The 24,477-nt window shown below is 52.6% G+C and overlaps 12 protein-coding genes across 12 annotated transcripts; 4 read left to right on the forward strand and 8 right to left on the reverse strand.

The window, feature by feature from the left end:
* Positions 1-259: 259 nt before the first annotated feature.
* BDV17DRAFT_105334 (CFEM domain-containing protein) lies at positions 260-2,102 on the reverse strand. The gene is made up of 7 exons (XM_073753753.1): positions 2,023-2,102; positions 1,819-1,954; positions 1,593-1,771; positions 1,506-1,542; positions 1,392-1,459; positions 879-1,329; positions 260-810 (listed from the first exon to the last, which is right to left on the reverse strand). Exons 1-7 carry the CDS (start codon positions 2,044-2,046, stop codon positions 419-421), a joined length of 1,287 nt encoding a protein of 428 aa, XP_073620072.1. The 5' UTR covers positions 2,047-2,102; the 3' UTR covers positions 260-418.
* Positions 2,103-3,212: 1,110 nt separating this feature from the next.
* BDV17DRAFT_251410 (cytochrome P450) lies at positions 3,213-5,020 on the reverse strand (the record flags this gene model as incomplete). The annotated part of the gene is made up of 3 exons (XM_073756419.1): positions 3,213-4,262; positions 4,329-4,865; positions 4,959-5,020. Coding segments are annotated over 3 exons (1,484 nt in total), but the record flags the coding sequence as incomplete, so codon positions are not given.
* A 422-nt stretch (positions 5,021-5,442) lies between these two features.
* BDV17DRAFT_298852 (putative integral membrane protein) lies at positions 5,443-6,987 on the reverse strand (the record flags this gene model as incomplete). The annotated part of the gene is made up of 3 exons (XM_073763785.1): positions 6,639-6,987; positions 6,067-6,566; positions 5,443-5,980 (listed from the first exon to the last, which is right to left on the reverse strand). The coding sequence occupies exons 1-3, from the start codon at positions 6,798-6,800 to the stop codon at positions 5,443-5,445; spliced, it is 1,200 nt and encodes a 399-aa protein (XP_073620074.1). The 5' UTR covers positions 6,801-6,987.
* Positions 6,988-7,640: 653 nt separating this feature from the next.
* Positions 7,641-9,604, forward strand: BDV17DRAFT_105358 (cytochrome P450). The gene has a single exon (XM_073753754.1). It carries the CDS (start codon positions 7,760-7,762, stop codon positions 9,386-9,388), a length of 1,629 nt encoding a protein of 542 aa, XP_073620075.1. The 5' UTR covers positions 7,641-7,759; the 3' UTR covers positions 9,389-9,604.
* BDV17DRAFT_105365 (MFS transporter) lies at positions 9,525-11,410 on the reverse strand. Its single transcript, XM_073753755.1, has 4 exons — positions 11,217-11,410; positions 10,099-11,166; positions 9,853-10,026; positions 9,525-9,777 (listed from the first exon to the last, which is right to left on the reverse strand). Exons 1-4 carry the CDS (start codon positions 11,305-11,307, stop codon positions 9,662-9,664), a joined length of 1,449 nt encoding a protein of 482 aa, XP_073620076.1. The 5' UTR covers positions 11,308-11,410; the 3' UTR covers positions 9,525-9,661.
* Positions 11,411-11,481: 71 nt separating this feature from the next.
* Positions 11,482-12,564, forward strand: BDV17DRAFT_251420 (YidH family protein). The gene has a single exon (XM_073756420.1). It carries the CDS (start codon positions 11,969-11,971, stop codon positions 12,503-12,505), a length of 537 nt encoding a protein of 178 aa, XP_073620077.1. The 5' UTR covers positions 11,482-11,968; the 3' UTR covers positions 12,506-12,564.
* A 472-nt stretch (positions 12,565-13,036) lies between these two features.
* On the forward strand, positions 13,037-13,507 carry BDV17DRAFT_286922 (GNAT family N-acetyltransferase; the record flags this gene model as incomplete). Its single annotated transcript, XM_073761045.1, has 1 exon — positions 13,037-13,507. One exon carries the CDS (start codon positions 13,037-13,039, stop codon positions 13,505-13,507), a length of 471 nt encoding a protein of 156 aa, XP_073620078.1.
* Positions 13,508-13,665: 158 nt separating this feature from the next.
* Positions 13,666-15,664, reverse strand: BDV17DRAFT_105388 (major facilitator superfamily domain-containing protein). The gene is made up of 3 exons (XM_073753756.1): positions 15,418-15,664; positions 15,089-15,371; positions 13,666-15,041 (listed from the first exon to the last, which is right to left on the reverse strand). The coding sequence occupies exons 1-3, from the start codon at positions 15,563-15,565 to the stop codon at positions 13,769-13,771; spliced, it is 1,704 nt and encodes a 567-aa protein (XP_073620079.1). The 5' UTR covers positions 15,566-15,664; the 3' UTR covers positions 13,666-13,768.
* A 1,531-nt stretch (positions 15,665-17,195) lies between these two features.
* BDV17DRAFT_286924 (uncharacterized protein) lies at positions 17,196-17,903 on the forward strand (the record flags this gene model as incomplete). The annotated part of the gene is made up of 3 exons (XM_073761046.1): positions 17,196-17,231; positions 17,307-17,388; positions 17,596-17,903. 3 exons carry the CDS (start codon positions 17,196-17,198, stop codon positions 17,901-17,903), a joined length of 426 nt encoding a protein of 141 aa, XP_073620080.1.
* A 384-nt stretch (positions 17,904-18,287) lies between these two features.
* Positions 18,288-18,953, reverse strand: BDV17DRAFT_286925 (glutathione S-transferase family protein; the record flags this gene model as incomplete). The annotated part of the gene is made up of 1 exon (XM_073761047.1): positions 18,288-18,953. One exon carries the CDS (start codon positions 18,951-18,953, stop codon positions 18,288-18,290), a length of 666 nt encoding a protein of 221 aa, XP_073620081.1.
* A 58-nt stretch (positions 18,954-19,011) lies between these two features.
* BDV17DRAFT_286926 (uncharacterized protein) lies at positions 19,012-20,495 on the reverse strand (the record flags this gene model as incomplete). The annotated part of the gene is made up of 3 exons (XM_073761048.1): positions 19,012-19,588; positions 19,633-19,760; positions 20,310-20,495. 3 exons carry the CDS (start codon positions 20,493-20,495, stop codon positions 19,012-19,014), a joined length of 891 nt encoding a protein of 296 aa, XP_073620082.1.
* Positions 20,496-23,417: 2,922 nt separating this feature from the next.
* BDV17DRAFT_286927 (uncharacterized protein) lies at positions 23,418-24,146 on the reverse strand (the record flags this gene model as incomplete). The annotated part of the gene is made up of 1 exon (XM_073761049.1): positions 23,418-24,146. One exon carries the CDS (start codon positions 24,144-24,146, stop codon positions 23,418-23,420), a length of 729 nt encoding a protein of 242 aa, XP_073620083.1.
* Positions 24,147-24,477: the final 331 nt, after the last annotated feature.

Consider the following 24,477-nt stretch of genomic DNA (forward strand, 5'->3'; position numbering starts at 1 on the left):
AAGAAGGCTTCCGGACATCAGTCAGAGATTTTGCATTTCCTGCCACAAAGAACACCGCGCATTAGGGTTATTTTCTAGAACATGGACAGAACAGGATCGGATCCACCATGGATACATCACCAGTGGTTTCTTTTATAGTGGGGCTGCGTAGTAAGTTCAAAATTGATCAATTGATTCATTCACGCTAAATTAAACACAATGTAAACGCTACGACGAATCCCCATCCCGAAACCACGTAAAATGCGCCGAAGTTGACCTCGGCATCCCGGGCCTCCGGCCAAAAGGCCCATGTCCATGATGTCCTTGCTGCTCCCTCGTCTGAGTAGAAGCCGGTGCTACCAACGGCGGCAGTTTAAGTCTTGTGGGACTAGGACTAGCCGGGTACTGCGAGTGCCACCCTTGACTCCCCGGTCTAGGATCACCAAATGAGTCCTTCTGGAACGGGAGGCCTATTGCGGAGCGGCCACGTATCGTCCCATTCTGTTTCTGTTTCTGCATCGATGATATTGGTATTCGTGTCTACTTCTGTGAGTCGGATGGACTCAGCGAATTTTGATTTGGGGGTGTATTGGCGCGGTGAGGAGATTTCTCTGTGGTGGGAGGCTGATCCTGATCCGGATCCGGAGTTCCCGCTCTTGTTGGAGTTGGAGGGTTTACGTCGTGCGGAGGAGTTGTAGCCGTAGGTTGATTGTTTTCTGAACAGAGTGGTGTAAAGTCGCTTGAATACGGCGCGGATGCCGGGCATGCAGGAGCACATTATGCCAATGTCGATTTCGAGGAGGGACCAGACGCCGACGGGGACAAAGTCCTCTGTCCTCCATGTCAGTATGTTCATGATGATAGAGGGGCAAGTAAAGAGAAGAGGAGAAACGACGTACTTGTAGGATTCATAGTCGTATTAAACCCAACCGCCTCGACGAGACGGAGGATACTAATAACCGTTACGACTAGCCCAACCGCAAACATGATGCACATCCCGATCCGTTTCTCAAGGGACATCTGTAATCTTAAGAGAACCGGCATCGGCAATGCAATAACCAGGACATCAAGGACGATGTTTATAATAGCATGTCCAAGCAGAAGATTGTTGTGGCTGCTGCATTTCCCCTCGTGCTCGCCGTCCCATTGGTTCCAGTAGAAGCTTATGGGTTTGCATGAGAAGATCTGTGCAAAGAAGCTCCCGAGGCCCCAGGCCGCTGTTATCCATAGCGAGGCGAAGATTGCTAGGCGGAGGGGTCGGTTTGGGAAGAGGCGGAGGTAGAGGAAGAGCATGGAGAGTTTCACGAGCGCGGTGCAAAAGACGTAGAGGTTTTCTTCGATGAAGAAGAGCTGATCATCATTGTTAGGGTTGAAAAATGAAGATATATCACGGTAATCAGTGGCATGCCCACCTTCATAGTCTCGCTGATGTCGTCGAACGGCACGGTCCAGATATTCTTTCCCAGACCATGAGTTTTGACTGGAATCGTCAGTCGCTCGATTTGTATGTTTTGAGAAAGGCCTACGTGGAAAGCCAACGCCAGAGATAGCGACCGCGACAAGCTAGTCATGGTCAGCACTCAGTACTACCATTTGTTCGTTTGCTTACCTACCAGAGCAGCCACAATGGTATAATCATCCAGTCCCAGTTGCCCGGCGACAATGCGATTCGTAACCCGGAGCACCACAGACACAATGGCCACCACAATGCCAACGATATTGACGATTGGAAATGTCAGGGTGTTGTCGCTCGCGGGATACTGGCACGTCGAGTACGAGAAGTTCTGTGCAGCTGACTTACGGTCAACAAGGGTTATTGCGACAGGTCGCGGTGCGTACTTAGGGACTCTTTGATCGTGCAGCTTCCTGCAATGCACGGTCCAAGGGCCACGTTGAGCTGCGCGTCAGCGCATATGCAGGCGAAATCGGTAAGGTCGCATGTCGAGTTGCTAATCGCCCCGATTAGGCACGTTAACTAGCTACGTCAGTATCCCATAACGCAGCCCTAATCACAATGAAAATTGGTAGATTGGTGCGACACACAGCACATTCCGGAAGACTCTCCATTGCCGTCGAGACGGACGAGGTCTACATGTGGACGGGTAGTAGGTGCGAAAGGAGGTGCATGCAAGAAAACGTCAAACAGGAGCCAGGGAGATATATGACTTTATGACTCGCGCGGGGCTGAAATCCTGGGGAAGTGGAGATGGGGTAATCCAGTTCGTGTGGTGTGATGACCACGCATCTCGGTACTTGCCCCCGGGATCCATAGCGCGCGCGACATTGAGATGGCGCCTTCGTTCACGTCGCATCTCCATAGGGTGGGAGTAAGGCAATATTTGCCGGACGGTCTGGACCCCGCTGCATGCCATGTGGTTCTGAGCATCCCCGCATGATGACTCGAAAGAACTGACAAGAGTGACGGATGCTGGTTGGGCAATTGGTGTTATCGGGCCGAGGAGGATTGATCCTGATTAGGGCAACAGGCCTGTGCGTTCGCTTCTTCCTCTCCTCCCTTTTACATTCGCCCTCCTCTTGGGTCAAGTTCTTCTGAGAATCAGCCAGGGCGCTATGATTGTTTCATGGATCTCAGCCTCGGGACTGTCGCGACTCTCCATGCCCTGTCCTGATTATCCTGTACTGTGCATTCAACTCGGCCGCTCGGTACGTTCCTGTGTACGCCACCGTCAGAGCTCCTCCTCTGCTACTGGCTCTCTTGACTCGCATTACGCAGGACAGAGAGGACTAGCGCGCGTCAAGGAGCATTGTGGCGTCCACCTTCAGTATGGCTTTCTCCAGCAGACCACAAATTCAGGGACAGGGTTATGCTTCCCTGTGGGCTGATTTGCTAGTGTCCGAGTCGACCTTCATTTTTTTTTGCGCGCGGTTCAGTCAAGGCAGCAAAGTAATCGAAGACCGCAGAATACCCACCTGGGCTAACATACAAAGGTCTGCTCGCGACCCTGTGTGGTCGGGGTATGCTGAACGCCGGGGCTGAAACGCGTGTTGAAACGCGTCCTGAAGCCAGTTCCCCGCCCCCCATTCTTCGGGTTGCCACGTGTCATCGTGCAGCGGCGACTAGATACCTACGTACCGAGCGCGGACTACCCGGTATAGGTCGATTAGCCGTTTCCATGTCATGGGCGAGTGGTATGCGGGGTTGGGGATGGGATCTACCCGCTTTGGACATTTCGAGTGCACTACGACTGGTGAATGCAACGATATACGAGGATTAAATTGGCTCGGGCCGATAGAAATTCTGACATTGGAGAATATCGATCAAGTGTTGGTATGCTCTCGCGGTCAAAGAAGAGAATCCGATGCCAGACCCTGAGTCTTACCCTTGCTATATATTTCATCCTCGATCCAACCGCACACCTAGGCCAGGTACAAGCGTGCTATTTCCGCACGATGTCACAACGATGGCCACGCGGCGCGATCAAGAAAAAATTCCCCGGCTTCATTGTTTCCCACGTCATATCGCCCGCAAGTCTCACCCCGCGACACTCTCTGAAGAACTGCGCAGCCGCGAGCCTCAGCTCCATCTCAGCCAGGTGTATACCCAAACAGATCCTCGAACCTGCTCCAAACGGTGAGAAGGCTGATTGCGGAAGGCTTGCGCGCATTCCTTTGCCTTCCCCGTCCTCTTCCAGCCACCGCGAGACATCGAATTCATCGGGGTTCGGATAGATACTCTCATCCCGGTGCACAGTCCAACTTTGGGTACTCACCGTGACACCCTCTGGGATAAAGTACCCAGCCAGCGTCGCTCCTCCCGCGGGGACGGAGCGCGGAAGTGACCCCGGCGCAGCACCATACAATCTCAGCGTTTCTTTGATAACGGCATTCAGCAGCGGAAGACTCTCGAGACTTGCATCGTCACAGCCATCTTCCAGTGTCCCGACTTCCTCCTCCAGCGCTTGCTGCAGATTTGGCTGATCAAGAACAGCCCAGATGAGATACGTTAATGTCACGGCCGTCGTGTCCGAGCCAGCCACGATCAGATTCCCAGCCTCAGTAACGACATCCACGTCGGTTAGACTGGCCTCGCCCTTCTCAGACTCGTAGATCATTCCCGAGAAGATGTTCCTAGCCGAATCGCTATTCGTGCGGGCGTTCGTTATCGCTCGCCGGCCGTAGCTTGTCATGTACTCATTTGCTCGGAACATCGACCTGATCGACGCGATGGGGAGATGACGACCGATAAACCCGATAAGCGGGAGTTCAGAGTTGATTCCGGATCCCATCATCGTTGATTCGAGGACGTGGATATATTCGTTTTTCTGCTTGGTTAGACCCTGCACGGTCTCCTGCCTAGGTTACAGGCTAACAGAGGCGTTGGCACTTACAACACCCAGCTCCAACATACCAAAGTCCTCGCCGAACATCAAATGCCCAGATACATCTGTCGCGAGGAACGTCCACCACTTGAGCACATCACATCGTCCCGTTCCGTTCTCCGCATCCAGCTCCCCCTTTATCCTGTCGACCGCAAGGCGCACCTTACTCCGCACAACCCCCTCCCAGCGCCCCCTCAACTCGCTCTTCGAAAACGCCCTAGCAAACAATTTCCGTCTGGCAGCATGCTGTTTCGGATCCCTCATATTGAATACTCCAGGGACTTCCCCATTCACAAACTTATCATACCACGGACTCTTCAAAAACGGCGACCCAACACGGTGTATCTCTTTGAATTCGGGCAGTGACGAGATAGAGACTTCATCTGGGCTGATTCGCACGACGCGACCATATCTTCTGTGCAGGGCGTCAACGAAGTAGATTCGCTGACCGGTTATTATGGAGAGTTTCAATGGGAGGCGTGTGTAGTTTGTGTATAGTGGGCCCGGGATGGAGGCGAGAGAGGATGTTGTTGCTTTGTAGATTTCCTGAGACGGAGGAGAGACATGTCAGTATTGTATGAGTCTATTCTATCTCATTTTGCTCTGCGTGGCGCTTGCGGCATGAATGTGTAGACATACCTTTACGATCCAAAGCACAATGCCCAGGGAGATGTACACCCACAATCGATCCATACCCATTTGTACATACAAACTGTAGTGTGTCCAGCTTAGCCGTGTGGAAACAAAAATGTTCAATTCAAACTGAGAGAACTGTGAGTCATTGTGGTGGATTTTATATGTACCCTGGACTGCAAATCATGCCTTTTTGGTATTGTAAACTCTGGTCCCCACTATAGACCCGAAGAGTCCACATTCCCGCGCCACGAAATACCCCCCTTTCCCCGCGATCGGGAGCGAGGGACGTCCGTTTACAACACCGCTTCGTATGAAACCAATTCCAGGATTTCGTACTTGTTGTTACTGAGGATTGTTGCTCTAGCAGGGTCCGAATCACCGAACAAACCATATTCCCATTCAGTATACCCCTGGGTATCATACACAACTCCAAAACCTAAGGTGCCTAAGTAGATACTCCCAAGCGATGTAGTCAGGAGCCTTATGTTCATCGCCCCCTCGACTCCCTCACAGCCCACTCCTGCCTCACCCTAATCCCCCTCTCCGCTCCTCTCCCCCATCCATTCCCGTTTCCAGCACCGGAATCCGTCAAATTCTCCTCACTCCCCGAGATATCCAGATCCCTTTCCCCATCCACAGTCTGCAGCGTATCCTGCCTAACCGAAATCCCGGCAGAATGTTTCGGTCCCAGCGGCCTAAGCCAAAGCTGACTCGTATCGTCATCAAGTCTCTCAAAGCCATCCTCGAATGTCCCCGACCCCTTTCGAGGTGACTTGGAGAGAGACTTTGATTGCGAGTGGCCCTTTGAGCGCTCGTCGGAGTTGTATACGGGTGTTGCGCCAGTTGCGTGTGGCGTTGTGCGCGTGCGGCCGAGTAAGGGACGCATCATTGGCACGGAGGCGAGGATCACGGCGAGACAGGGTTCTATGCCGCTGAAGATGTTGGCGCGCGGAATGGTGTATGTTATGTCGTTGAAGTCCATTGTTGAGAGGACGGAGATGCGGAGGGCGGAGATTACGCAGGTTCTGTAGTTTCAGTCAGACAGTGCCTGACACGGATATCCAAGTAGAGGAGAGGGTACAGGGGATGAATAGGGAGACGGGGGTCATACACAACACCCAACCCAAACACCGCAATCAGGGTAACCTTCTTATACGTCGCCATCTGGAGCTTCGACAGACTCGGCATGGGGAGGACAAGCACAACGACGTCCGTAACAAGATTAATCACCCCCGTGACCGTAAAACTCGTAACCTGATTCCCGCACTTACCCCCTGGAATAGTCTTATCCCAGTTAAACGCAAAGGGTCGACAGACAAGACACCCCGCTAATATCGTCGCGATTGCCCACGCCGCGATAACGGTAATAGTCGCCCATGAAGACCAGACGAGCCACCGCACGGGGAAAATGCGGAGGTACAAGAAGAGAATGGAGATCTTGGTGCAGCTGAGACTAAGCACCCAGAGGAATTGCAGCGGGATGATGAGCTTGGACAACTTGGTTATTGGTTCCAGCCCGTATGTGCTTGCGATTTCTGCGACGTGCCCGTAGCCGATTCCGGCCTGGATGACGCCTGTTATGCTGATTGACTGCAGGCCGACGCTGAATATCTGTCCATTGGTTTTGATGTGAGATGGATGGTTTGGTATGAAGGGGAGGAGAGAGGTTTAGGTGGGGCGTACACAAGCAGCGATGATGAACCAGTCACTTGCTGTCCACTTCTTGTGCGCGATCTGGTGAGCCAGTAGGCGGAGGCAGACCGCAATGACCGCGAGAATGGCAAAGGCAATGGCATTACCGAGGACCGCTCGCTGGTCGTGGGTCTGAACAGGGAATGTTATCATTGTTGCTGGCTGTAGGCTGGTGTCTGTCGCGAGAGGAGAAAAAACCAGCAGACGGTCCCCCAGTTATTAAGAATCTCCATCTCCGCAGATGCAGTTTCAATTCATGCAGATTAATTGCCGAACTGATTCGCCTCGCCTGGACCGAGCCCTTGCAACTCGCAGGACCACTGGATCAGACGACGACAGTTGCCCAAAGGGGCCTGAAAGCAGGACCACCAGGGAGGTGAGGCCCGCTTTTCCCGTGGCGCCGTTCGAAATATGACACTGGGGTTTGACCAGCGTTCATGAGTCGCGTCGGATGTTGGACAGGGCACTTCATGGCGTTCGTCCTGTCGAAAACCTTAGGGTGTGGCTTGCAGAATGTGATTCTTCAGGTTACCGGTCTCTCGGATTCCTCACCTGCATGATATTATACTTTGGGTGAGGAACAGAGTTCGATCCGTCAGACCTGTCAACCGTCAAATGTCCCAACGGCTGCTCCAGGGCCGCAGCGCCGCAAACTCTAAAAACCGGATTGATGGGCCATTGAATGGGATTGTTGGACTTGTCCACTTGATTACACGCTGTTATTGGTAGAGAGCGCTCGCTTGTTGCAGCCTGATGCCGCCGTCGCAGTTAGCGGCTTGGGCCACTTAGGGCACGGGCCGGTCTCCAGGACTCCAACGCTCGCACTCGAACTTCGATTTCGAAGCGAACTCTGGCGTCCTACCAGGAACAGCATCCGCTCCGTCGCTATCCGCTGGCCAGAACGCTGAATAAGAGAATGCCGTGACTGGACGCTCAGCACTGCGTTTCTGACTCGTTCCGTCCCTGGGCAAGACGCTAAGGTACACCATGTGGCATGGTGCGAATGAACGCCTCGGCGTTTCTCCTTTCTCCAACTTGAAAAAATGACCTAGCTGCCGCTCTTTTCTGCGGCGCAGGAAACCCCCAGCTCAGGTTTTGCAGACTCCGTCGCGATGAACTCCCTCGTCGTCTTCCTGGCCATAGGAGCCATCTCCCTGGTCTACTTCGCCATCACGAACCCCAAGGGCTCGCAAGACAAGAACAAAAAACCCCTCCTCAAGCTCCCCCTCATCGGCGACCTCCACAGCTCACCCGTCGAAAACCCTCTGCTCAACTGGGACGACTGGGCCAAGCAAAATGGCCCAATTGCCGTCCCCAAGTTATTCGGGCTCATCCCGATCGTCGTCCTAAACAGCTACGAGGCCGTCGTCGAGCTCTTCTCCCGTCGCAGCCAGTGGTACAGCAACCGTCCGGCCAGCGTGAGCATGGAGATGATCACGGGCGCGGAACCCGGTCGGTCGCGGTTTACGCTCATGCACGACTACGACGACCATCTCAGGCTGCATCATCGCATTCTCTCGCCTAGCCTTGGTGCGCCGGCGGCGCCAAAGTACCAGCCGCTTATGGAGCTCGAGGGGAAGCAGCTGCTTTTCGATATTCTGTGCGCGATCGAGAAGGCGGGGGATGGTGTCATTTCAACAGATACAGTGTACCCCATGCTTGAGCGGACTCAGTCGTCTGTTATATTGGCGCTCCACTACGGCCTGCGCATCCCGAGATTCGAAGACACCACACTGCACGAGGTCATTGCCATCCAGCAAAAAGTCACCCATCTCGCAGGGAACCCGCAACTCCCCGATCTCCTGCCCTTCCTGCGATACCTCCCGCGCTTCCTCTCCCCCTGGCAACAGGCAGCCGACAAGCTCTTCGCGACGCAAGTAGACCTATACGGCCGACTCTTCCGGCACGGCCGCGACAGTCAAGGCTGGAACGCGACAAAGCAAGCCATTGCGACGGCGGAGAAGTACGCGCCTGAGAACGAACCCGTCTCTGATCTCGATCTGGCATTTACACTTGCGACGTCAATTCAAGGTGGGATGGAGACGTCGCCAAGACAACTCCTGTGGCTGTTCATTGCCGCGTTGCGGGATCGGTCGTTTGTAACTCGCGCGCATAAAGTCCTTGATGCGGTCGTCGGGCGCGATCGGCTACCTACTTTCGCGGACCGTCCGAATCTAGCGTATATCGATGCCGTTACGCATGAGCTCTTCAGATGGAGACCTATTTCACCAGGCTCGATCCCCCGCCGCGCAGATAGCGATGATTCGTTCGGTGGAACGAGTATCAAGAAGGGGTGGACGATTATCGCAAATGCGTGGGCAATCGGTCGCGACGAGAAAGTGTTCGACCCTGCACTTGGCGACGTCCAGAGTTTCATCCCAGAGCGCTGGCTCAAATCCGACCCCTCTGGACAAGAAAAGCAGAAGCTCCGCTCCGATCTCCCATTGCCTGTCTTCGGGCAAGGCCGCCGAATCTGCCAGGGCAAGCGCGTCGCGACGGACGGGACATTCATGCAGGTTGCAAGTCTGCTGTGGGCATTTGATATTGAGCCGTTGGAGAGCGGAGAGGTCGTCGATCCTTGGGAGATGGTTGTTGTTGGGTTCATGACTATGCCGAAGCAGAGGAAGTTCCGCCTTAAACCTAGGGGGGAGTGGGTTGTTGATGTTGTGAAGAGGGCTTGGGAGGGCGCTGAGAAGGGGGTTGATGTAGTTATGGGGGGTGTGGAGGACGTTGACAAATGAGCTGGAGTGGGGGTGTTTTGCAGCGTCTATCTATGTTGTTACGGAGTGGAATGAATCAACTTCAGGGGGTGGTGTACATGAATAATTCGACTCTTGTCTTGATGATGACCATTTAAACATTGATGTATTTCCAGTCTCTGGGTTGAATCAACGAGCCTAGGAGCGTAATATCCTTTCAGAATTAGGATTAGGGCCTTTGCTTTTTGCTTTTTCTTTCACTAAGTCCCTTCCTAACAATTTATTGGATCATATACAAAGGCAGATCCCATGCCATCAACAACAGCGACTCTCCCCCTCTTCCTCCCTCTCGTTGACCTTCTGCGGCTGCGGCTGCGGCGCCGCAGTAAGGTAAACCCACGAGCTAAGCGCCACAAAGCATGAGATTCCAGCTGCGACAACCAAATCAGCCAAAAAAAAAAAATATTACCACCATTAGAACAGCAGGCAACATGAAAAAGACTCACCAAGCGCTGTATTCGTCCAATAATACCCCACAATCTCCGAGATCGTCCCAGAAACGAGCGGGCCGAGCATCATGCCGATGTTAAAGGGGACTTCGGTCAGTCCTGAAAGACGTGAATTGCCGCCGTAGGGGCCGAATATGTTTGGGTTTTGGCGCTCGAGGTCGTGGACCACAGCTATGTCTGTTAGCACTGGTAGAGACAAGCAGAATGAGAAGATAGGGAGGACTCGGTTGTTATTTAACATACCCATCATCTGAAACGAGCCCGCACCACGTGTAAACGCAAACGCGAACCCTAGCCCACTGATCGCAAGAATGTACACTGCCTCCCCACCACGCTCAAGTCGTCCCCAGGGCATATCCGCACCCGGTACACCGAGAAGCCAAAGCAACGGGGCCATAAGCCCCCACCCGATAGTTGACGGCCACCGCAGCCCAACGCGATCGCGCAACCACCCGATTAAGGAGCCGAATACGATAGAGGGAACTTGGAGACCGAGGAAGATGATACCCGTCGGTAAACTGCCCCAGCCGAAGACGGCGCGCACGTGTAAAGGCAGGGTTGTGTCGAACGAGGCGAGGATCATGGAGAGGCAGAGCGTGTTTAGGAGGGATGCGAGGATTTTTGGGTTGCTGAGCATGATGGTGTAGAAGCCGCGGGCGGGGACGCGATCCTGGCATTTGTCGGCGGTTTCTGGTTCTGGCGCTGGGGGTGTATCCGTGTTGTTGGGTTCCGAGAGAAGGCGAGTCTGTTCGTTAGCCTCAACCCCTGTATCCGACTTTGTACGGTTTGAAACATGATTATCAATCATAACCAGTCTCGCGAAAAAGTCAATGGCCAGAAGAAGCAACGCCCCGGACCAGGCAGGCCAGTACCCCAGCACCTCCAGCAAAATGCCAGAAACCATCGGGCCCGCAACGACTCCCGTCGCAACAACAGACATCGCAGTGCCCACGACCTTGCCCTTATTCTCGCCATCAACGTTATCAACCAAGGTCGCCATCCCGACAATCCAGACCGATGCGCTGGAAATCGACTGCATGATTTGCCCGGCCGTAAGGATCCAGATTGCGCGGGAGCACGCGACGAGGATGGTACCGGTTGCACATGCCGCGAGCGAGAGAAGGAGGGGGATCTTCCGGGAGGGTGTTTTGTCTGCAAAGTGTGCGATAAATGGGGCTGAGATTAGGGAGATCAGGCCGTAGGTTGTTAGAAGGGCGGTGGTGGATGTTTGCGTGCGTGAGGGGTCGAGGTGCAGGCGTTGCTCGAGCATGTATGGGAGGATTGGAACGACGAAGCCGAAGAGGAAGCACTCTACCTGATTAGAGCGTGATGGGAGGAAACAAAAAAAGGGGTGGGGTTACCAGAGAATAAGCTGATTGTGGCAGTTGCGATAATGAACGACTGCGACGAGCGCCATTGGTAGCCCCAAGGTGAGCTTGCGTCGGCCGTCATGGTAGAAGATGTAGATGTGGACAGCTCTGATGGAAACTCAACCTGGGGATCGGGAATTATATATAAGAAAGGAAGAGACGATTGTCTCCAGTTTCGCCATCAATGATCGACGACTCGGAGCGAAGCTCAGCTCAGCTCATGCAAGGATAGCCTGGACTCGGCCATCCGGTTTGTTTTTTTTTTTTTTTTTTGTTCGCAGAATGAACGATGGAACCCTTTGTTAAGGCTATCCAGCCAATGATGAGGCCGAGGAGACACGGACAACCCCGCGGCAGTCTGACATGCGTATCCTGCACGTATTCAATAGCCTCGAATTATGAGTCACTGCAAGCACGCCACGAACAGCTCCCGCATGCATCCGCCTGCCTCTTTGCTCACACCCGGTAGCAACTCAGCAGCGCTCTAGTGGCTGTCAAGTTTCGAGAAAGCTGCGAATGAGCTTCGTATAGAAATACGGAGTAGAGTGTCGGACCCGAGCCGCTGGCCCGATCCCCAGGGCCCCCATAGAGTGGACCCCCAATGCCGCAGATCCACTCACACCACGTTCGCGACCGCGCCTCCAAATTGCAACAAAATTTTAACCACATCAATCCTTCAAGAATCACTTATCAAACATTGACTCATAGCCAATAATCCCGTCCAGTTAAGCCCTCAGCTAGCCATGGCGCCATTCGTCTTCCTCCGTCGCCTCTTCCCCAAACCGATCGCAAACAACGGCTCCCAACTGCGCGACCACCAAGCCAACGAGCGCACTTTCCTCTCTTGGACGCGCATGGGATTGGCTTTTGCGGCGATGGGTCTTGCTGTGGGACGGTTAGGGCTTATCGAGCAGTTCTTTAACTCGACTTCGACCTCGGGATCGAGCTCCAAGTTGGTTTGTCGAGAGGAAAAAAAGAAAAAGGAGAATGAAAGTCGAACGGGACTAAAAACGAGTCCCGATCTAGTCGCTAGTCGCCTGTGCCAAGTTATTAGCGTCTGGTCCTTCGGGTACGGCCTCTTCAGGTATCTGTCTGTGAGGAGGAACCTGGGGAAAGGCCAGTTCGTCCCCGCGGTTTGGGGTCCTGTGCTTATGACTGCAGGGACGTTGGGGGTTGTCGGGGTTCTTGTTCGGGGTGATTGGAAGAAGCCCAGGGGGGGCTCGGAGGAGAGGCAGGAGGGACAGGGATTGCTGCAGATGGTGTTGGGGAGGGCTAACTAGATTGGCCCAGGTTCCGCCGCGTCGATTTGAGACACAATGGCCTGGTTGAGGAGGTATAGACAATAGATATAGAAATAGACCATACTCGCCCTGCGCATATCCTACTACCTTCACTTCCTAGTGCGAATGTTGATCTATAGAGTAGACCAGAAACTGCGCCAGGCTAAATGCATAGGCCAGCCTTCTATCCCTACGGGAATATATATTTCCCAAGCGACAGGTACCTGGGGGACGGATCCCACCCCGATTCCGCTCCGGTCTCGAACATAACCCTTCCCATTAATCTAATCACCGTAACTACATTACTGCACATTGGCTGACCAAGCAAAACGATCTTACTTTGATGCGCATCAGGCAACAGTTGGAGATGGTGGAGACGCCAGCCAGGCACCACACTCCGGCCCCGCGGGACCTTTTTAACCCTCCATCCCCGCGATCTGCTCTGTACTCTATATCTTCTGCAGACCGGAAACCATTCGGCAAATCTCGATTCATCCTCAAACCCCTTCTGAATTCGTCTACACCGACACCATGACCACTCCATCCCTCCCAGAAAACTACGCGCTCCAGCCAGGCTCCCCCCCACTGGAATCCTACCTTGCCCTCCGGCGCAACAGCGGTCTAACCCCGGTCTCCCCGGCCCAAGGCGCCGCCGCTGTGCAGGGAACCTGGTACGCCTGCTACATCACCTACACCAACCCAGACCCATCCTCAACCACACAATCCCCAACTACCACGCCCGTCGCAATGGGCAACATAATCAGTAACGGCGGGTGGTACTTCCACATAGCCGATATGGCCGTTTTGCCTGATCATCAGAGAAAAGGACTTGGAGAGGCGGTGCTCAGGCATTTACTGGCGTATATTCAGGAGAATGCGCCGGAAGGCGAGCCGTATGTTAATCTTTTGGCGGATGCGCCTGGACGGAAGTTGTATAGCAGATTGGGGTTTGTGGATGCTATGCCGGGGAGTTTGGGGATGGTTTATAGGGGGGGTTTTTGAGTGAGGGGGTATAGATGGTTTTTTTATGAAAAGGAAGGCTATATGGGATGGCCGAGGCCATTGACTGACAAATACGTTATGAAGCAATTGTGTCTCTTGAGTTGATATTATTAAGCTACTATCGCTCTGGGTCGTTATTATTATGCAATTGTCCGAAAGGGTACGGGTGATATAGAATGCAGAAGCGCTTTTTATGGCCAATACTTATAAGCTGCGCCCTTGAGCCAGCCGTAACCTGCGATTGTCTCGAGTCTTGAGTTGTCACGCCGTTTCTCTCTCCGGGGTCGTCTCAGCCTCACTCTCAACCTCAGCCTGGTCCTCACTCTTCTTCTTAGCAAGCCCATAGTCCAACTTCCCCCACTTCATTCCCAGCACACAAATTAAGCACAACGCACCCGCCGCAACAACAAGATAGAACATGCGCGCAATAACCTTCGACACGGCCTCGATTCCCTTCTCCAAGACCTCCGAATCGCTCGACTGCCAAACAGCGGACGATACACCGGCCAGCGCTTCCCGCAGGTCATGCTCAGTATACCCATGATCCCCAATCGCATCCGTCAACATGTCAAACCCCACATTCTGGAAGATACTCCCAGCCATAGCGAGGGCGATCGCGATAGCGCCCATCTGCGCCATATTAAATAGGATAGCGCTATCGACGCGGTCCTTGGGCGAATTCTTATTAATGACATTTGAGATACCGACGCCATGCTGGAAGGAGCAGCCGAGTCCGATACCAATGAGAGCTTCGAGGACCATGACGACTGACTCCGAGGAGGACGGGTCGTTCATGGTATTTGCCATTGCGGCCGCAGCGGAAACGGTGAACAGGCCTGCGGTGAGGTAGATTGGTGCGAACCGGCCGATTTTCGGGAGGCTGCCGCCGACAAGGATCACGGTTACGATGAAGACAAGGATGAATGGGAGAATGCGGACGGATTGTTGGAGGGCGTCGTGGCCGCGCGCAAAGGCAAAGAAGAGGGGGGTGTAGTAGAGTGTTATGGCGTATGATGCCCCCGCGCAGCCGGATGCGACCCAGAGGGGGAGCAGGTCCAGACGTCGGATGAGGTGCAATGGAAGACAGCGCTGCTCGCTGGTTGTGAAGATGGAGAACGCTTGCTGCAGGGCCCAGGCGATGACGACGACGCCGAAGACGATCCAGATGGCGATGGTTGGGCCCGACGACCATTCCCAGACTGAGCCTGAGAATTCCAGCGCGATGGCGAACAGGATTGGTGAGGCCATGTTCAGAACCAGGCCCACCGGGTCGCTCTGGCGGAGCCGCGAAAGAACAGAGATATCTGGGCCGAGGTACTTGGATGGCATGGCGACGGCGTTGAGAAGCAGAGCGAGACCACAAAACGGGAGGTTGATGTAGAAAGCCGAGCGCCAAGTAGTGTCTGAGTTGGCCGCAAAGGCCGAGCCGATAGGACCACCGATAACCAGCCCGACTGCCCAGACAGCCGAGAGGAAAGAGAACAGACGGGGACTCTCGATGGGTGTGGTGAAGACGGCGACAAAGGTTAGGTTACTGCGGACGAGTCAGCGAGGTGGGATTATTGAGAAGATGAGACATACCTTTGATAGACGATCGCGCCAGAGACACCCATGATGATGCGCCCGACAATAACGGCCTGGATGTTTGGTGCTGCGCCGGCGACGGCCGATCCCGCCATGAAGACCAACACGTTCGCAATGTACACCCAGCGCATGTCGAAGCAGTACAAGATCTTTCGCGACAGACCGAGAACGGCGAAGCTGGCGAGACTGTACGACAGACCGATCCATGGGAGGAGCTGGATGTTGCCGAACGTTTCGTAAAGGCGGGCCTGGATGTTGGCGACGTTGCTGACATCGTAGCCTGAGAAGTTAGCTGGTGTTTGAGATGCGATGCAACGAAGACATACCATTGAGCAAGGTTGTGATGGCACAGAAACCTAAGCTGGCTTTCCACTTCCAGTCGGGGATATTCGCGCGCGGATGGGCTGCTGCGGCCTGGCCATTGACGGCCTTTTCCCAAGTCGGCGGCGTAGTTGGTGTACTTGAGTCTGACATAGCGAATAGCAATATGGAAGTACCTGCTCAACTCGGCGGAAAGTTCATGCAACCAGGAAAAATAAGATGGAAGGAGGAGACTGCCACGCTTATAATGCTGGCCGGATTCCTCCCACCTCATCTCCAGCTCCCAGTGCTCAAAAACGAGCGATTGCAGTCTGTTTGCTGGCTGGCGGTGTGCCATCGACCGACAGTGTACATCTGTTTGGCCGCCGTGCCAGAAATAGCGCAGCAGTGCTCAACACAAAAGGCTGCGCGCGCCGAATGCTGCCCAAAGTGGAAAATATCGAACGGCGGTGCCTCTAAAAAAGGGCAAATGTGGCGGCTCATTGAGGCCTCACAGATCTGCTAGAGCTGATCGGGATAGATGCCCGTGGTATCGTCTTAATGCTGGGACGCTAACATCGCGGCTTAAGTCAATCGTAGACTTGCTTGTTTGTTTGTTTCAAACTTTCATGTGCCCTTTGGCGCTCTGACCTCTGACGTGGGCGGCTATGTGCTGTGCCCGTGATTCTGTCCGTGTCAAGATAAGGCGTTCGTATTCGAGCTCAGAGTTCTCAGCCAAGCGCCAACGACGGCTGCCGATTGCCTTGGTGTTGTGGCGTGGGCTTGACAAGATCTAATGTTGTTCTGGGGTAGGTGTTGGTTTAGGAAGTATAAGTGTGCTATTGGTCGCTTTGCCGGGGGTACAGAACGAGCATAGCAGAGCGTTGATATGACCGCCGTCATTTCATGAGGTTTGAGGCTCGTCAATTGCTTGGACTACGTAGCAAACGAAGATCCGGCCCGTGTTGGCGACATAGTCGGCTGTGTGTAAACGCTCTCCCGCTGGGCATCCTGGTCGAGCGATCTGCAGCGGCAGGACCAAAGCGTCTCTACGGCGCATGCTAAACCAAGTGCGAGAGACAAATGACGACGTTAGGTTTGATAATCAGAGCATCTGTGTGCATGGTTTGAGGCTCATACTTCAACCCGCCGACAACAATCCAGGCGACCCGGATTGACGCAGCCGAAGCAATTGCGTTCCTGGATGCATAGTGACGCACAGTTTGGGATAAAAGTCTGTTAGTCGGATTCGGGACGAATGCATTTGATGCCATCTGTACCCCCACCTCGCCCAACGCATTGTCTGCCTGTCTGATGCCTTGCCTGCAAGGTACGTTGTCGAAGCCCAGCAACCGTATCTTGCGCTGTGCTGATGACGATTCCGTAGGCCTTTCTGCGCTCGACAAGGAACTGGGCGAAAATCCGTGGCTCTTCGCATTTGCACCCATAAAGCTCGTAGCTGCGGGTGGGTTTAAAGCTCTCTTCTGAGGGAATCGACATACAAGCAGCAGTTGATATCCTCAGAGGTGAAGCGCATCTCCACAGAAACAAAACGGAGCACACAACTAATCCCAACGACTAAGCAACCTCACTTCTTTCCCTCCTCTGGTTCAACCGTATCTTCCCTTCCTCTCCGACCTTCTCTTCTTCTCTCATCTCTTCTTCCATCACTTACCATCCATCCATCTTCCCGTCTATCAACGACATCATCATCATTATTACAATCATCAAACACAACCACTAACTCACTCATTTATCATCAAAACTATCCTCTCATCCCAGCCTCAACTACCAAACCGCCAAAATGCCCATGACGTGGACCGCCAAGGCGAACGCAAAAGTAAGCCTCCTCTACCTACCAGACCTTCCTCCCGGCTACCTCACTAACCACACACTCTCCCTTTCTTGCATCTAGCTCCTCCTAGCAATCATTCACCAGATCAAAGCTCAAAGCGTAAAGCTCAACTACAAAGAGATGGCGGAGTACATCGGGCCCGGTATGTTCACTGTCAGCTCTCAGTTCCCTTCCTCCTCTCTTCTCTTCTCTTCGTCCTCCATTTCTCTCTCTCTCTCTCCGCGAACGTAATAAACTCAAATCAACTCAACAGAGCTGAGGTTATCCGTGCTGTGTTGTTCTGCGAGTTTTATTCTCAGATCTCGGCTACCTAATGGCTAATGATAATCTTTCCCGCGAAACGAAACAGACTGCTCCCACCGCGCCGTCGAATACCAGCTCCAGAAACTGAAGAAACAGGCTTCCGGCAGCGACGACAGCACTGCTTCTGCTACCGCTCCTGGTGCTGCTGCCGGTGGTGCGGGGCCCGCTACTCCCACAAAGCCCAAGACGCCTAGAAAGCGCGCTGCTGCTGGATCCACCAAGACCGGGACTCCGGCGAAGAAGAAAAAGGGGGCTGCCGCGGATGGCAATGGCAAAATTGGGGCGGATGAGGAGGACGAGGTTGAGAAGAGGACTCTGGGTGAGGTTAGGGATGAGCTGAAGAATTCGGAATGAGTTGGTTCATTTTGGGTAATCAGACGAGAGAGGTCCGTTGAGATGGGGAGATTTGGGATTGTAGTTCTGAGAAGGGATAGGAAGGGGGAGATTTTGTCATTGCTGGCACGATCAATATAACGAAACGATGAATCATCAGCGAGATTTAGAAATTGAATAGGGGAGAGAGACAAGAAAAAAAAAAAAAGAAAAAAAAAAAAAAACCCATTGCACCATGACAAAGGATATTTGGAAGCTGCATATTGAAAGGAGATAGGAAATGCACTGCACCATCGACTCGGCCCAAACGGTTTCCACATCCAGATCTACCTAGATATCTAGACATCGTTCCATGGACATCCGGAGCCAAACTCTCAAGACCACTACACCAGACCAAAATCAGACCTAAACAAGCGGCTTCTCGGGCGGCTCAGCGCCCAAAACCAATGACAACCCGGGATCCCCCTTCTCCATAGCGCGCCGATACGCCTCCCGTTCGCCAACCCGTCCAAGATATTTCACCAAGTTAGGATACTCAGCGAGACTAAATTGCACAAAGTACCGCCCCGTCGTAAGCGGAAAGACCATCATAACATCCGCAGCCGTGAACTCCTCCCCCGCCAGCCACGTATTATCCTTGAGCCTCTCATCAAGCATAGAAAGACACCTCCCCGTGCGCTCATTACTCATCTTCATAACCTCACTATCAGGTGCCAACCGTGCAAACTTCCCAAACATCCCGCGCATAACAGTCGGCATGAGGGTGCCATTGCTCCAATGGAACCAGTACAGGAAGTGCGCGTAATCCTTATGGGTTGGCGGGAGGAAGAGTTTGCCGCCACCGTACTTGTGCGCGATATATTCGAGGCAGGCGCCAGATTCAGCGAGGGTTAGGTCCCCATCCTGGATGGCGGGGGCGGAGCCCTGAGGGTGCACGGCTTTTAGCTCCGGGGGCGCGAGAAGAGGGGAGCGGGTGTAGGATTTCAATTCGTAGGGGATGGAGAGTTCTTCGCAGAGCCAGATCACGCGTTCGGATTGGGAGATGCGGAGGTGGTGGATTGTTAGGACCATGTTGGGTTGAGAATTGTTATTGGCAGATATGTAGTGAAAGGTTGTAAGTGCATGAACATCATCTGCGAGTGCGAGCGGGGAAGGTAGTAGTTATAGGGATGCCGAGGGGCATGACGTAGGGAGGTCCCGAAGGCCGACCGTTCGGTTTTCGGGTCCCTGGTCCATTATTTGCGATTTCTGACCCCTGTGCCCTGACCCAATGGAGACTGAACCGCGGATATGCCGGATATGCGTAGAAGATGTCCGCTTTCTTCGTTAGAAGTGCAATGTGACTGGTTGGTTGTGTGTGATCCACATGGGGTGGAGAGAGCTTAAACCGGATGGTCCGGTCTATCTCCGCTCGGTACTTCGCTGCACTACATCGATGCGTATGCCAGACTAGATCCACATCTAGTGTCAGAACGAGGAACTGGCCCGGATATAAGCGGAAGAGGTGGAGGAATTTGTCGTAGCGGTCGACGGCTCGCCGCAGAGTGCCATCGACAGCTGGACTACGGATCCAGCGATGGGCGTGCACCTTGTCGACGAAAACACCCTGCCGCTCTACGTTCTCGACTAGTTGCCCAGTGGTTGTTTGGGAGCCGCGGGCGTGTCGGAGAGTACCAAAGAGGGGGCCGAGGTCGCCGTTGGGTACACTGGTTAACCTGTACTGGTCGAACTCGGAGAGGAGCTTCCGAACTGGACCGTCGTCTTGCCGGCTTCGGCCACTGCCTCGACGATGTTGGGGTCGATGTCAAATATGAATAACCACTCTTTGTGGTCGCCTTCGAGGGTGTACTCCCATGTTTTGTGGTCGATCGCGGCGTGCTATCGAAGTTAGGAGACTGGCTTATAAGGATGAAAGACGCATACAATGTCTGATCATGGGAACTCAATGTTCTGAATGTGGGTGAGTTTCCACCTGTCGCAGTAATATTTGAAGTCGCCGCAGTTCAGCAAAAAGGCATGCCATATAATCAACACATCTGCCGCTGCCAGCGCAAGTTACTCTATTTTGGAGGAGAACTTACCCAGGGGTGGCAACAGTAGATATCGCGGCAGAGGCGACTCCGGATTCAATCTCGCATCCTTGAGATGATTATCAACCACCTGAATCCAGTCACGGAATCGTATCGTCGCAATCCGCAAAATGTACTTCCATTTCGACTTCCTCTTCTCTTCAAAGTCAGGGTCGCGGATGAGCACCTCTTCGGCGACCAACTTCCCTTTGTCCCATTTGTTGCGCTACCTGATTCGAGGATGGGGAATGATGCTGAATGCCGTATCTAGCTTTGAGGAGTGAATAACTTCATTCCGGAATGTATGGAAGGCCTCCAACATTTCTAAGTCGATGGCGCAGTCTCTTGTCGTGGGTACTCCATTTGCTGCATCTTGACTCGGGGAAGGGTCAAATAAAGACGGGTCCGGAATGGTGGTGACTTGATATTTGCTCGAGCAGTCGGCATATTGATACCTGCGAGAGGGAGCTGTCTTGAGATTCTTGATCTGGTTTGCGACCGAATAGTGGAGTGTCAAGAGGTTGGCCGGTGATAAGAGGGCCATGGTCGCAGAAGATTGAAGTTGGAGGAACACAAATGGCAACGGCGGTTAGAAGCACTTTGTATGAGTGATGTGATAATCGCAAAATGAGTGTGGAAATCGAAAGCTGCCTTGTTAGGCTGCAGAAATGTTTGGGGCGCGGGGCGCGATGGGGTTAGTGACGAGATGAAGCTATCCAAAAGCAGTCCTGATAAGTGATGGGGCCTTCTCCCGGGAGCTTCATGCGGTCGCCCCGCCTCGTGTTCTCGCGCTGGTCTCCATGACCTGATTGCCTGCCTCAGCCTCGACCCCCAAATAGCATCATCATCCTTGCTTCCCCTCGCCGGTGCCAAAGCTTATAACCGCAATGTGAGCTCCCAATTGTAAGACAACAGTTTGCTTCACCCATCGTTTTATTCGCCGTGGAAGTCCACTTCCACGCCTGGCCCTTTGCCGGTGGCTGAACTCAATACATCATGGAGTCCGGTTGGGCCTGGGAAGGAACATCTCGCCCAGGAGCTGGAGAGGCTCTACTGGAAAGGCGCGCAATGAGCTAGAAAACATCATTCAGACTCTGAGGACATGGAGGGCAACGGGTATGCCAGCGATGGCTCCCCCGAAGATGACGACGATCATGTTCATGAGTACGACACATTCATTGACCAGGTCAATCAGCAAGCCCGCGGATTTGCTTTTCGATACAGTCTGTTGCTCCATCCTGGAGGAACGGTCACAGTGCTAATAAATGACCAAAATCATAAGCGAAGTGCAAGCTATTCGAATCATGACCCCCGATATTATCGCAGAAAAGAGTAGTGCGAGGGTCAAGACGGAGGTTAGGAAGAACCTGGCTGGTAATACACTATACATGTGTCCAGAGCTTAGCCAACATGGCCAGGAACGCCGAGTTACACTGGTATCGATGAGTCAGTGTTCTTATTGCTCCAAACTGGGGGTACGTTTAGCCAGACCATAGTGGAGAGGTATCTGACACAAGCAGGCTTCTTGGACATTGACCTACTTGTCGAAGAACGGCCGAACCAAGCGAAGGCAAAACAGACAGGAGAGAAGGGAAACATACCAAGCCTCTCCGCATACGAGCTCGGCGTCTCCTTCCTCATGAACTGATAACTCGCATTGCGATAAACATTATAAAAGTGCCCGTCATTATCCTCAAATGCCTTAACAGTGAGATACTGGTTCGAGTCGTGCGAGGTGTGCCAGCCCGATATTTAGCACCTCTCCTGGGGATAGATATAAAGGAGGGGTAAGTGGGGTCATGAGAGGGGGAAATATACCTTTGTCTTGTCGTATCTGTCGTAGATTGCTTCCAATGTTGTTCCGGCGAATACGCTCCGGACGTGTAGAATAGAGTACGACGTGATAATACGCATTCCTGCACTACCCATCCCCTCTGTAGCAGTCTCCCCTCAGGGGCACAGAATCCCATTGTGACTTTGGCTTTATTTTCGTCCCACCGTCCAACCCCAAGCTCGCCTTGATCAAAGGATTGCGATTTTGACAAAGGCCGCAATGACTATCCTTAGCACTAAGGGCCGCTATTGTCACAGCATCGCCTTTATAAACCTCTTCCATGATTGATGATTCATATTCCCAGTCGAATGGGGAATGCTGAATGATGCATAATGAGTTAACCCAGAGGTAGTCGAGGCCCAGATGTCTGGTGGCTAAAACAGCATGTTTGAAGGTCAGGGGTAGAGAATCTATTCCGATAGAGTTCGATTGCTCCGGGTCGTTCATTTGTTCCAACCTCTAGTTTCAACATGTACTGTTTACCCCGGCGGCGGCTTAGAGCGACATACTCAATGCATCTTCGGTCCATCCCAGGAGCTATTTCACTTGAAAGACAGAGTTTCATTGCGTTATGAAATGCACTGAACCGTGAAAATAGCTGAGAACCCTGCATAAGTCTCGGCAAACGGAGATTGAATAGGAAAGTCTCACATATGACTAGCGATCATATACGGTTGACAGATTGTTTTGGACGTACTTGCATTCCGGAAAACGAGGAGTCTTATCGGACCGTGTGACGTGCGGCGGTTGCAAGACTTATGGTTCGACCTGCAGTGAGTGATCCATTCGCTCCCGAGCTGGAAGGATGCTTTAGAAGCAGCTGAGAGCCTTTGTCTCTGGGCGGCTGGAGATTCAGCTAGTACCTGTCGTTTGAAAGGTCAGCCTCAGAATCGTTAATATAGAGCCACTTCGATGTATGTCCATGTAAGGTTTCAAAGGACCAATCCTTCAGGCACATTCTTCTCATCCCATTCACCTGAATAAACCTCAGATAAAAGCTTGAGCTGCCGGACTGCTTAGTAGAGTCGTATCTCTCAGTAGTAAGGATGCTATTTCGACCGAGGCCGAATTGGGCAGGGAGTCGCGAGTACCAAAGGGAACAAAAATAACATCCCTCTAGCGCCGAATCATTTAGCACAGCAATGCTTCGGTGATGATCAAATCGTTCGAATCCCTTTTTCCCAGCATGTTCCCAAATTGCCCTAGCACTTCCTGAGAAGGTTGTTACGTTTCTATAGATAACTGCAGCTGAACTTGAATTGTTTGTGGCTCGTCGAAAAGGGCGCACTGATCAAGATTCATGAATCCATACACCCGTTATATCGCGCTTTGTGATCTTATTGGGTCATCAAATATGCGGGGCAGTAAACTAACATGCGGAGAATTTTTCCGTAAGCGCGGAGTGCGCGGTATGCGCAAGGGTATATGGCATGTTGTCACCTAATTGTAGAATCTGAGAACGCTAATTCTGCTATACCTGGGTACTGAAGCTAGCTATGGACCCAATACGTCCGAACGCTCAATAGGGTATTTACATTACTAATGAACGATCAGAAATGCCGCAGACCTAGACTACTGTCATAAGAATGGCATATCAACTAATTAAAGTAAATCCTCATCAACCCAGTCCATCTAATCCCAGCTGCGTGTGAAATGGTCATTATTTCTCGTCCAAGTCCAATGCACAATCGCCCTGTAGCTACTCAAAGTCTCATGCTCATCGTCGACATGCTCTTCCAACCTCGAGAATTGGGCATCTACAGCATCCCTGTTCCCCTTTTCAACACTAGCCATACCATGGAGGAAGAGTGGGACTAGTAAGATGGTGTGGAGCTGTGGAGAGCCATCAAACTGTGCGATTTTTTCCAGTCCCTTCGCCACCATGTCCTGGGTCTTGTCGCTACTGAGCTGGTTGGAATGGATCATGAGGTGGATCCAGAGGAAGAGTGCGTAAACAAGATGCTCGTGGAGGATGATGTGGTGATCAAGAAATGTAAGGTCGCCATTGAAGGTCCAACTGTCAAGTTCAGACCAGATTTCCACCGCTCGGCATATTGTCGTTGAAGAGAGCGTTGCTTCACTTCTTGCCCGGAAGTGAAGAGCAAGCACGCGGCGCAATAATTGGTATAAGTTGCTGTCTAGGATAAACGGATCATAGTCCCTGTCGCTTTGTGCTTGGCCAGTGACGTTTTGTAGAGACGGTGTAGAAAGATGAGGTGGTACAGAAGTAGCGGGTATACCTCTACCGTGTACAACATAATGGGTAAAGAAGTTGACAATAGGCTGGCCCATCGAAGCGATTATCGGCTTTGGCTCACTCAGTGATACAAGACAATGTGTTTTCTCTGGACTGCCAGCCATATTTATAGGTAACTAGAGAGATATTTCCAAAGCCCAGTAGGCCTAAGTAAAGTGGAACTTGAAATCCAACACTGCCTCAAGTTGGAGAACGTGCATTATGACATATAACCCTTATTATTGCCCTTGCTGGGCCTTTTTCCGGGCTTAATTTAAACGAATAGAGGAATGATGCACTTGATACCTTGTCTGCTTGAGCTCGAAAAGGCTAGCGGGACCACTACTGACAGATGCTCATTCTTTGACGTGTTAGTCCTGATTTTTTGATGGTTTACTACACATGATGTTCCTTTTAAAGCCGGCTTCTACTAGCTAATATATCTTTCATCGTCCT

The sequence above is a fragment of the Aspergillus undulatus genome (genome assembly GCF_047715775.1).
Source record: "Aspergillus undulatus strain CBS 261.88 unplaced genomic scaffold BDV17scaffold_3, whole genome shotgun sequence".
Taxonomy (NCBI): domain Eukaryota; kingdom Fungi; phylum Ascomycota; class Eurotiomycetes; order Eurotiales; family Aspergillaceae; genus Aspergillus; species Aspergillus undulatus.